The sequence below is a fragment of the Canis lupus genome, chromosome 15 (genome assembly GCF_048164855.1).
Source record: "Canis lupus baileyi chromosome 15, mCanLup2.hap1, whole genome shotgun sequence".
Lineage (NCBI taxonomy): Eukaryota > Metazoa > Chordata > Mammalia > Carnivora > Canidae > Canis > Canis lupus.
In genome coordinates, this window is record NC_132852.1 from 52,347,690 (window position 1) to 52,360,449 (window position 12,760).

At 37.7% G+C, this 12,760-nt stretch overlaps 1 protein-coding gene across 21 annotated transcripts in view; it reads left to right on the plus strand.

Annotated features, from left to right (window-relative positions):
- LUC7L2 (LUC7 like 2, pre-mRNA splicing factor) overlaps window positions 1-12,760 on the plus strand; it is a 62,420-nt gene that overhangs the window by 45,879 nt on the left and 3,781 nt on the right. For all 21 annotated transcript variants that reach the window (XM_072777379.1, XM_072777375.1, XM_072777377.1 and 18 more), the window contains 4 exons: window positions 2,596-2,772; window positions 4,513-4,604; window positions 6,849-6,878; window positions 11,660-11,851. In XM_072777379.1, coding sequence (XP_072633480.1) covers window positions 2,596-2,772; window positions 4,513-4,604; window positions 6,849-6,878; window positions 11,660-11,851 — 491 coding nt within the window. The remainder of the gene's footprint in view (window positions 1-2,595; window positions 2,773-4,512; window positions 4,605-6,848; window positions 6,879-11,659; window positions 11,852-12,760) is intronic.

Consider the following 12,760-nt stretch of genomic DNA (forward strand, 5'->3'; position numbering starts at 1 on the left):
AATTGAGTTAACTTGCCTCCTAGTGTCATACATTTGTTTTTCTTTTTCTTTTTCTTTTTTTTTTAACTTTATTTGAGAGCATGAGCTGGGTGGGGAGGGACACGGAGTGGGAGAAGCAGAAGCAGACTCCCGCTGAGCAGGGAGTCAATGAGGCAAATTTCAGGACACCAGGATCATGACCTGAGCCAAAGGCAGACACTTAACCAACTGAGCTACCGAGACACCCTGTTTTTTAAAAAACCAAACAAAACAAACTTTTATTTGGAAATATTTTCAGAAAGGTAAAAGAAATAGTATAAAGAATTCCCCTATATCCTTCACCCAGGCTCCAAATGTTAATATTTTATCATACTTGTTTTGTCTTTCTCTTCTTGTGTGTGTGTGTTTGAGCTGTTTGACATTAGGTTATAGATATGATGCCTCTTTTTTTCTTTAAAGATTTTATTATTTATGAAGACACATTTTATTATTCAGAGAGAGAGAGGCAGGAGACATAGGCAGAGGGAGAAGCAGGCTCCATGCACGAAGCACAGTGTGGGACTCGATCCTGGGACTCCGGGATCATGCCCTGAGCCAAAAGCAGATGCTCAGCCCCTGAGCCACCCAGGCATCCCCCCCCCCCTTTTTTAATATGCCTCTTTAACCCCAAATACTCCAATGCGTATTTTCTCAAAACAAGGATATTCATTAGATAACCACAGTATAATGATCTGAATCAGAAATTAACACTGATAGAGTTAATGAAATCTGATACAATTAATGAAATCTTTACTCAGATTTTTCCAATTGACTCCATAATATTCTTCTTTAGGGTGGCTAAAGAGGTTGTGCGCTTGCCTTCGGCCCAGGGCATGATGATCCCGGAGACCCGAGATCAAGTTCCACATCGGGCTCCCTGCATGGAGCCTGCTTCTTTCTCTGCCTATGTCTCTGCCTTCCTCTCTGTGTCTCTCATGAGTAAATAAATAAAATCTTTAAAAAAAAAAATCTTCTTTACTAAAGCATTTTTTTTTTCTTCGTTTAAGGCCCAGTTCAGGATCATGTACTGCATTTAGTTACTGTCCCTCTTGTTTTCTTTAGTCTGGAACTTCAGTCTTTGTTTGACATATTCTTGACAGTTTTGAAAAAATACAGGCTCATTACTTTGTAAAATGTCCTTCAGTTTGGGTTTTTCTGATTTTTCTTTCTGGTTATATATATTTTTTTTAAATTTTTATTTATTTATGATAGTCACACACAGAGAGAGAGAGAGGCAGAGACATAGGCAGAGGGAGAAGCAGGCTCCATGCACCGGTAGCCTGACGTGGGATTCGATCCCGGGTCTCCAGGATCGCGCCCTGGGCCAAAGGCAGGCGCCAAACCGCTGCGCCACCCAGGGATCCCTCTGGTTATATTTTTGACAGTACCATTGCAGTAATGTTACATCCCATCAGAAGGCACATGTTAGTGATTTGTCCCATTTCTGGTGATTGGTCTATTTTTCCACTGGAAAATTGAAGTTACAGTGCTTTCTTTTTGTAATTAATAAGTGTGTTGGTATTGAGACATTTTTAAAACTGTAAACATTGCTTTCCATCAGTTTCTGATCCACATGTGATAGCAGCCATTGGTGATATTTTTTGTCTCAGTCTATTGACTCCCTTTGAAAGAACTTTTCTATAGATTCCATCCAGCAATGTCCACTTGAAGAGCCTTAGCCAAAGCTCTGTGGGGGCTTTGAAATGTAATGTATTTTAACTGAACATGCTGTTGGCCTCAGATAAAAGGGAAAAAAGGATACAGCAGATACACAAACCCACTAATTATTATTTCATTAATGAAATTTTTTTTAAGATTTTATTTATGAGACACACACAGAGAGAGGCAGAGACACAGGCAGAGGGAGAAGCAGGCTCCCTGCAGGGAGCCTGATGCGGAACTCAATCCCAGAACCCTGGGATCACGGCCTGAGCCGAAGGCAGATGCTCAGCCACTGAGCCACCCAGGCATCCCTCATTAATGAACTTATTATAAATCAAATGGTTGAGTGTTAGACATTTACTCTCATTAAGGCACTTTTCATTGCTTGTCATATAGAACTATTTCTCTTAGTGGAAATAGAGATTTTTAAAAAATTTATTCATGAGAAACACAGAGGCAGAGACATAGGCATAAGGAGAAGCAGGCTTCCTCTGGGGAGCCTGATGTGGGACTTGAACCCTGGACCCCAGGATAATGACACTAAACACTGAGCCACCCAGGTGCCCCACTACATTTCATTTTTAACAAAAGTTGTAGAAAACGAAACATAGTAGAACACAGAAAACGGTTTCTGACAGTTGTATTCTTTACCATGGTAGAATTCTTAGAGTAGTTCTTGGCAAAATACAGTTGAGTCTCCATCTTTTACCTCCAGTGGAGAAGTCCCAAGGACAGAGGATAGGAATACGTGGAAGCCATCTTTTTTTTTTTTTTTTGGAAGCCATCTTTTTTATGACAAAAATAGCCATTCTTTTATGTATTCGTTAGAAAACTTTTTTTTTGTATAAACAGTCTATTTTGTGTAATGGTATGACTCAGATTTATATGAACATTGTTTTTTTCACTTTTGTTTAGGAAGTTTATCGGAATTCTATGCCAGCTTCCAGTTTCCAACAACAGAAACTTCGAGTCTGTGAAGTCTGCTCTGCCTATTTAGGTCTTCATGATAATGACAGACGACTGGCTGATCATTTTGGGGGTAAACTGCACCTGGGATTTATTGAAATAAGAGAGAAGCTTGAAGAATTAAAGGTACATTGGTAAATTAATACTATGTGCTTAATCTTATTTAACCACTCATTGTTTTGATGTGTATTAGTTATCTTTTTGTATCATTCTTGACTGTGCCCTTGCTAAAAATTCATACCAAATAGTGTAGAATTATAAATGGAAATAACTGGTTTAATGGATAATGTCTGAGAAACAAGACTTATAAATACTGTCCCCTTATTTTGGGAGGTAGTATTTTGTTTTGATGATGACATTGAATTACGGGCCTTGCAAACTGGGTTCTAAACTAACTCTTTCATACAAGTTTAAAGGAAGACAGAAAATGAGACTAGTATTTATTTGAAATATTTTGCAGTTCTTCACTAAATAGCAAGCTTGTTGGATCTCTAGTTTTATTTTTTGCTCCTGCTCCCATTTCAGAAAGGAATTCGGATGAAATCTATCTTTTAAAAAAGGACAGTTACTGTCACATACATGGTATTGTGAGAAAGGCAATACAGTTATTACTCAGGTGGTGAATTATTATGAGAAGATAAGGAAACAACAAACATAGGGTATTTCTAAAGATGTAAATAAAATCAGAGTAAATGTATATAATGAGTTTACTTTCCATCAGTCTCATGAGGCTAATTTTTTTTTTTTTTTTTTTTTTAGATTTTATTTATTTATGCATGAGAGACATAGAGAGAGAGAGGCAGAGAGACAGACAGAGGGAGAAGCAGGCTCCTTGCCGGGAGCCCGACATGCAACTCGATCCCGGGTCTCCAGGATCCCACCCTGGGCTGAAGGCGGCACTAAACCGCTGAGCCACCAGGGCTGCCCCTCATGAGGCTAATCTTTAAAAAATTATGGCAGTGTAGCATTTTGTCATGAATAGAAGATAGGTTCAGAGGTAGCAAACACTGGATAGTGACTTTTTTTGCTCAAATTAACCCAAGATCTGTAGTTTGACATTTAAAATAATGTGGAGTCAGAAACACTTAGGGATATCTCCATATTCATAATTAACAGTGAGCTCTTCTAAGTATTCTGAGTAGCTAGGATGATTTTGGGTAAATTTTTATTTAAAATGACAAAGTAAGTTTCACTATATAATGGTTAGTGAGCTCGAAATTAAAACTCAAAAATGCTACGTATTTGGGAATCTTTGCAGATACAGACATAGCAACAGGACTGTTTGGCACTTTACTGTGTGTTTTTTTGAAGCAATAGAATTGGGATGGTAATTGGAAGTGACAGAAGACATTTTATTTTGGAAATTAGAGAATTGGGAACTTGTAGTGATTTATAATACGTAATGTCCTTTAAAAAATAAAAAAAATAAAAAAACAAAAATAGGCACATCTTGGCTCAGTTGGTAGAGCGTGTGCCTCTTGATCTCAGGGCCATGAGTTGGAACTCCACATTGGGTGTAGGAATTACTAAAAAAATAAATAAATAAACTTTAAAAAAATACAAAATAATGTTAGAAAACATTCAAAGGAGAAGAATCTTGTAGAAATGATTTTGAAATATTAAGTCATGAAGAAATAAAAAATTTTACAAGTGTTCTCCAGAAGGGCGAAAGATTTTGGAAACTAGACTTGTAAGCGTAGTGATTTTACCCAGCAGAACTTTTAATTGTTACTAAACAGATTTTGATGTTACTTGTACTGTATTGGGAACCAGATATGGTAGAGTTTAGGATAATTCTTGTTAAGAGTGGACCCAGTAAATAATGCTCCTCATTTTTTATTATTTGAACTGTCATTGTCTTTTAAGAGAGTTGTAGCTGAGAAACAGGAGAAAAGAAATCAGGAACGCCTGAAACGAAGAGAAGAAAGGGAGAGAGAAGAAAGGGAGAAGCTGAGGAGGTATGGAGTAATTAATTGAATAGTCCAAGTATGTGAAGTTGAATCTCCCTGGCTCTAAAAAGAGATGTGATTGGTATAAGATTTTAGGTGTTAATAAATCTAGACATGAGAGATTTGTTTACTTTTGAAAATGTTACCATGTGAAAATGCTTATACAAGTATGTTAAGTTACAGCCAATTTAAGTCAAGGTGATTCTTTTTTTAAATTTGTATTTATTCATGAGAGACACAGCATGAGAGAGAGGCAGAGACACAGGCAGAGGAAGAAGCAGGCTCCATGCAGGGAGCCTGATGTGTAGGACTCGATCTTGGATCCCAGAATTATGCCCTGGGCCAAAGGCAGACGCTCAACCGCTGAGCCACCCAGCAGTCCCAGTCAAAGTGATTTCTCTCAAAAAGTATGGAAGAGGGCAGCCCTGGTGGCTCAGCAGTTTCAGCTATAATTTTGATTCTATAATTTTTACCCCTAGGAGCTATAAACTATTAAGATTGTATTAATAATAGCTAAGTATATGCAGTTCTTTTTATATTGGTATTCATTAGTTGATAAAATCATATTCTTCATATTTAGAATGTTTAAATGTTCTGAGTGACCCATTGGCAACAAATTGTGTCTCATCATGGTAGCAACCTTTTTTGAACTTATGTACATAACTTTTTTAAACAATGTTATGATAGGTATGTCACTAAAGAGTTACTTGTAGTTCTAATGTATAGTGTTCCTTTAATTGTCTTACACATCTCTGAAATTTAAATCCTTTATCTACAGCAGATTTTTGTGCCTAATTAAAACCCTTTATAATATGTGACTTGGTCATGCCAGCCTCCCCTAAGCTTTGAGCATGTTATACTTGGTCTATTTCAAGGTGTTTAAACTGACTTTGTGTTACATGGTTTATAGCAGGTAATATTTTTGCACTGTAATGAAAAAAATGAAAAGTACATGTGGATATTTTGCCTTTTTAGGAGAAGTGCTGTCATAAATCCATTGATAAATGTTCATTTACTATAAATTTTGTCTCATAGTTTTATCACTATTCTCTTTTATGTACACTGAGTTTCTATGGGAATATTGCCCAGCATTGTAATATAAGACCATATAGAAATCTGTTAAGATTCTGAGTGTAGTGCGACTGATTTAAATAATTCAACTGTGAAGTGATAGTCAAATGAGAAAAAACTTCTTTGCCATGACTACATTTTCTTATCTGTAGATAACCTCCTACTCCTTTGTTGCCAACAGACAAATTTAAGATTGATTTTAAAATCTAATGAGATTTAGAAATGTGTTTAAAATTTAAAAATAAACCAGTAAATAAAAAACAAAAAATTTTAAACCCTCTGTGAATTTGAGGAAATGTAACCAAGAATGAAAGATGAAGAAATGACAAGCAAGTACATAGTTACACAAGGTGGGATTCTAACTATGGTATTGAAAAGGATAATGATAAAAATGTCACTAAGTGCCTGTTATGTATCAAGTACAGTGCTAAGAATTTGCCTATATTAGCTCATCTAATCCTTACGATCTCCCTGTGAAATTTATATTACTGTCCTTCTTTTGCAAATGACAAGCAAAGCTGAGAGATCTGTAATCTGTCCAGGTCACAGATAGTGGTGCAGCCAGAGTATTAAAACTCAAATTAGGCTGAGTCCCAAGCCACCCTCAGTTGTGCTGTATATTCCCCACGAGACAACTGTAGTTTCCTAGTGCCCATAGTACTAGTCATTACTATTTATTGAGTTTTAAGTATGTGCTAAGAAATGTGAAGAGTGCTTTAATAAGGGTTATCATGTGTCCTGTTAAGAAACAGATGCTGTAAGATTGAATGCTATGTGAAGTTATAGTTTGAAAATGAATACATCTCATACATCTCAGATTATGGAAAATTTTCTCTTTCTGGAGAGAAAGAAGAAATGACAGAGATAAAAATAACACAGAATTTTTTCCAGGTTGGGAAGTCATTTCTGTAGAGTTATTGAGTGGTGATGTACCATGTTTTAGTCTCCTTGGAGCCTGTTCTTTTTTAAGAGTCAGGTATCCTAGTTAGGGGATCTCATAGCCATGGTGGGCAAGTCTGTATGGTTTATGGTATATTTTGGAAAAATTGGTGTGCATTCATATGTGCCTTATATTTATAGAATTAATAAAAAGATTAGAAATCAGGAAGGATGTAAATTTAATAGTACATTGTACTTTTTCTCACTTCTTTTTTTCTAAAAATAGATATTCTCTTTTTTTAGGTCTCGATCACATAGCAAGAATCCCAAAAGGTAAGTGTTACACAAAATATAAGTAGTGAAGTTAGGTTTTTTCAGAGGTAGTTTTTATAGATTAAGTATCTTTTAAAAATGAATGAGAATTACTAGATTAGTACTCCATTCTTTTGTAGTTCAAGTTTGGGCATTATGGTTTAAGATGAAATTGGTTGGGGCAGCCTGGATGGCTCAGCAGTTTAGTGCCTGCCTTCAGCCCAGGACATGATCCTGGAGATCCTGGAATCGAGTACTGCTTTGGGCTCCCTGCATGGAGCCTGCTTCTCCCTCTGCCTGTGTCTCTGCTTCTCTCCTTCTCTCTCTTTCTGTGTCTCATGAATAAATAAATCTTAAAAAAAAAAAAAAAAATGAAATTGGTTAGAAGATACTCATGAACTACAACTTAATTTTATTAGAGTAAAATTATATACAGTACCCTGGAGTTAAAGCTAAAAACACTGGGGCTCTGGCTGGCTCAGTTGGAGCATGTGACTTCCTGATCTTGGGGTTGTGAGTTCAATCCCCATGTTGGGTATAGAGCCTACTGGGGAAAGTGCAGGTTAAATATACTACAGAATTTATTTTAAAAATCATTTTGGGTGGTTAAGTGTCAGAAATACAAGTCTAAGAGGTTAAAAATGTTGAAAATATAAGGTTAAATAGCTGAATACATTTTTTTAAAGATTTTATTTATAGAGCAAGTGAGAGAGTGAGTGAACATGGGGGCGAGTAGGAGGTGGGGCTGAGGGAGAAGGGAGAAGCAGACCCCACTGAGCAGGGAGCCCAACTCTGCCAGATGCCTAGCTGACTGAGCTACCTGGGCACCCCTAGTTGAATACATTTTTGAAAGGGAGTGGGTTATTGAAGGGAAACTAAAATTTTTATTAGTTTATATCTTTATTTTCACTTTATGTAAGTTTATTATTACTTATCCCTTTGTACAGAGATGACCAAAAACTTTAAAGAGTGCTTAAATCCTTAAAGAGGATAAGAAAACACTTTCTGTTGACTTTTGGAACTAAAATTTTAGGGCTTTTAGAAGGCTTTAGTATTTACTAGCTGCTGACAGTTTTTTGCTAACTGAGGAAGGTGGGGAAAACATGGTTTATCTCATTTTTTACTTTTCATGTGCAGTTCCCATGAGTCCATCCCCACGTAGAACATGACCCTTTCTTGTGACCCTTTCTTATTGTCAGAATCTAAGTACTCTTAAGTTTAAAGAGTAACTATTTCTCGAGAACTTTTCTCTATAAGCTAGAGCATTTGTTGTTATAAAAGAAAAACCTGCCCAGTTGTGTCAGCCAATTTATATTGTTTCTGAAATCTAGGATGAGAAGTGGAAACGTTAATTGGTGATCCTATTCTTGTTTACTGGTTGATCAATGCAAATTAGTCCTTTTGTTGAAAAAAAAAAAAAGATACTTAAACTGTGTACATAGAACATCTTCAGATACTGAGGCTAGGAATTTATTTTCTACCGTTCCATTCCCAGCCACTTTTCTTGTGATTACAATAGTCTCTTTGCTGTCTCTTAATTTCTGGACTTGTCCAATCCCCTTCATTACCTCTGTTTTTCACAAATCAGCCTGAATGAACCCTTTAAAAAGTGAAGTAAATTATATCAACCCTCTGTTCAAATTCTCCAAAGGTTTTCCATTTCACTTAAGGGAAGTGGAAATCCTCACTATAGCTTTTAAAAGTAGAGTGATCAGTCTAAGAGTGGGGTGGTAGGTACCAGCTTATATTTTGTGTCAGCATATTTAAGCTTCCCCCTGCCCTTCATATAATTTATCATTGAGAGAGCATCCTGGTTTGCATTAAAAGGTATGTGGTCATCCTGCCTGTAAGACCCCTGATTTATTCCTGGTGCTCACTTCATTTTAGGCAAACAGGTATTTTTAAGTTCTCTAGCATTCTGAACTTTCTTCAACCTCAGGGCCTTTGCTCCTGTGTTCCCTCTATCTGAAGCACCTTATTCTGAGATGGCTGATTAGCTGATTACCTTAGTTCATCTTTATTAAATGCCATTTTACCAGAAAAGCCTTTTCTACCTATTTTTTTTCTACCTATTCTTTATAAAAGATGACCACCTCATTTCTCTGTTGACCTTTACATTTTTATTTTTATTTATTTTTTTAAAAGATTTTACTTATTTATCCATGAGAGAACCTGAGAAAGGCAGAGACATAGGCAGAGGGAGAAGCAGGCTTCTCACAGGAATCCTTATGTGGGACTCAATCCCAGGATCATGCCCTGGGCCGAAGGCAGACGCTCAACTGCTGAGCCACCCAGGCGTCCCACCTTTTCCTTTTTAATGTATTCTTTCTTCACTAGTTCACATTTCTTTGTTGACTTCTTTCTGGAGTATAACCTCCATGAGGTTAAGGACTTCACTTTATTTGCTGCTCAGTCTTCCTATACCTAGAATAGTAAATGTGCACTCAGTAATACTTTCATTCTTTTTTAAAGATTTTATTTATTTATTTGAGAGAAAGAGCAGAGGCAGAAGGAGAGGGAGAAGCAGACTCCCTGCTGAGCAGGGAAACCGGCTTGGGGCTTGATCCCAGGACCCTGGATCATGACCTGAGCTAAAGGCAGATGCTTAACCAACTGAGTCACTCAGACCCCCTAAATTCTACTTACTTATTTTTTTGTTCGTTCGTTCATTCATTCATTCGAGACACAGGGAGAGAGACAGGCAGAGGGAGAAGCAGGCTCCATGCAGGGAGCCCGATGTGGGACTTGATTCTGGGTCTCCAGGATCACGCCCTGGGCTGAAGGTGGCACTAAACCGCTGAGCCATGGGGCTGCCCCCTAAATTCCTTTTAAATGAATAATTGTCTAGAATTTTTTTTTAAAAGATAGAATTATGGGGATCCCTGGGTGGCGCAGCAGTTTGGCGCCTGCCTTTGGCCCAGGGCGCGATCCTGGAGACCCGGGATCGAATCCCACGTCAGGCTCCTGGTGCATGGAGCCTGCTTCTCCCTCTGCCTGTGTCTTTGCCTCTCTCTCTCTCTCTCTCTCTGACTACCATAAATAAATAAAAATTAAAAAAAAAGAAGAATTATGCATTGAAAGACATAGGTTCATTATAATAGCTCAAAATGAGTAACAAAATTACATTTAACAAAATTTCATGTTGACATAAGTTGGATGCTTTTAAACTTCACTTAACAAAATCATTACTTGCGCAGCCCGGGTGTCTCAGAGGTTTAGCACAGCCTTCAGCCCAGGGCGTAATCCTGGGGACCGGGGATAAAGTCCCATGTCGGGCTCCCTGCATGGGGCCTGCTTCTCCTTCTGCCTGTGTGTCTGCCTCTCTCTGTGTGTCTCTCTCTCTCATGAATAAATAAATAAAATCTTTTAAAAAAAATTATTACTTGAAAATGGTTTGTAAATTGTATCACCTGAATAATACGCTTTTGAATTTATCAAATTATGAGAAAACACCATATTCATAAGGTGATGAAATTTTTAATAGCTTTATTGAGGTATTATTTACATACCATAAGTTCACCCATTTAAAGTGTATAAGTCCGTCATTTTTAGGGGATCCCTGGGTGGTTCAGTGGTTTAGCGCCTGCCTTTGGCCTAGGGCGTGACCATGGAGTCTTGGGATCGGGTCCTGCATCGGGCTCCCTGCATGGAGCCTGCTTCTCCCTCTGCCTGTGTCTCTGCCTCTCTCTATATGTCTCTCATGAATAACTAAATAAATAAAATCTTTAAAAAACATGTTTAGTGAATGTAAGTGAATTTAGTGAATATAAGTCAAACAGTGAAAAAGTTGTGCAATTGTAAAAGTCAAGTTTAGATCCTTGCTGTCACTCTTAAAATGATCCTTAAAACAACATTCCATACCTTTCTTCCTATTTGTTTTCTCTCAGATGTTTTATGTCCTCTGCATGTCCCATTCCAGCCCTCACCCCACACATCAAAGGGTTTTTCTCTTGGCTTCTTCAAAACCGTTTTCCTTTACTGTACTTGTAAACACTTTTTTTCTCATTTCAAATAAAGTTCTCTAAAATGATTTATGTATGTTAGTTTTTTTCTCTCAAAACTAAGTACTGCTTTAATAGAGAACTGTCTTACTGTGTTATTATACTGTGATTAAGCATATTGTGAGCATTCAAACTTACTTTGATGGTCCTATAACCTTTTAAATTCAGACTTAGTGACTTATCCTAGATAATATTCTCCTTCCTGCCTCTCCTCACTTTTATCCATGTCCATCAGATACATACTTTGTTACTAAAGTATACCAAAAATCTTAAAAGTTTAAATGAAATACATATTCATAAATCATCTAGAGAATACAATCCCTGTCATGTAGTAGTGCTGTGGATGTGTGGATTGTTTTCTTAATTTTTGTGATTTTTTTTTTTTTAAGATTTTATTTATTCATGAGAGACACACAGAGAGGCAGAGACACAGGCAGAGGGAGAAGCAGGCTCCATGCAGGGAGCCTGATGTGGGACTTGATCCCAGGACTCCAGGATCACACCCTGGGCCAAAGGCAGGCGCCAAACCGCTGAGCCACCCAAGGATCCCATATTTATGATATTCTTGATTTAAATCTGTACAATATTGATTGACTCTGAAATTAGTGTTTTTTTATTTTGAAATTCTAGTATGTAGTTACTATGTCAGCATCTTATTTTGGTGTAGATTTAGCCAACTAGAAATAGAAATGGCATTAAGTCAGGATGTTGAGAAATCATTTGTCTTAAAAGAAGAGGCTTTAAGTAAAGGAGAAATGCATTGCTGAGAAAGTTAAAAAGTAAAGCAAATGTTTTTTGTAGGTCCAGGTCCAGAGAGCATCGCAGACATCGGTCTCGCTCCATGTCACGGGAACGGAAGAGGAGAACTCGATCCAAATCTCGGGAGAAACGCCATCGCCACAGATCCCGCTCTAGCAGCCGAAGCCGCAGCCGCAGCCACCAGCGAAGTGGGCACAGTTCTAGAGACAGGAGCAGAGAGCGATCCAGGAGGAGGTACTGAGGTGTCCATAAAAGGATATGGAACTACCTTTATGGTTTAGAGTTGGAATACTATTGGTTTGAAACTTGCATCTGGTCACATGTACACATTTGTGAGTGTATAACATTTTTTTCCCTGATTATATGGGTAGTTAAAGAATACACTTAGGAGCCAGAGTAAGAAATTGGAACCAATATGTGCTGCAGAGGTTATTGCTTTTTCTCTGCTCAGTGTATTTTGGAAAAAAAAGTACTTTGTGGGCAATTTTAGGTACCAGTACTCCGTTTTTTCAGTGTGTATTGGCGGATTGGGAGTTCTGAGAAGTCCTTTCATTTAAAGAGTTTAGCTTTGTTTGACTTCCTGTTTTCCAAACCTCTTTGAGCTGGTGCACTTTTTCAGAGCAGACACATTCTGGTATATTGTTTTATCTGCAGCATAGGTATGCATTGCTATATATAGTTAGCTTGGTGGGGTGGATTCAGAATTTGAGATTAGACTTTCTTGGCATGAAAACTTGAAAGGTGCAAGGAGGGCAGATCTAGAGTGTGGTGTGTTGAAGGACCTGAATGTCAGGACAAAGGATTGGAATGTGGTAGAGCCTTAGCACTCACAAGCTCCCAAAACTTCTCAGGTCACAAGGTGGTCCTTAAGCCAGGTTATTTCTATGGAACATGAACCATGCTTATAATTGCTTTTTTCATGTCAATTCTTCTTGAGCATATATGTAATAAACCTTTTTTGAGTGCCTAGCACCTACTAGTCTTAAATTTTCTATCACTTACTCTCCATAAAGCCCATGGTAGAATTCACAGAGTCTTTGGGGGAGGGGGTGGAGGAGAGGGAAGCCTTTCCTTAAAACCACTCATAGGTGGAGTTGTTGAATAGGCTGTCACTAAATATTTTCTTCCTTATATTTTTGCCTT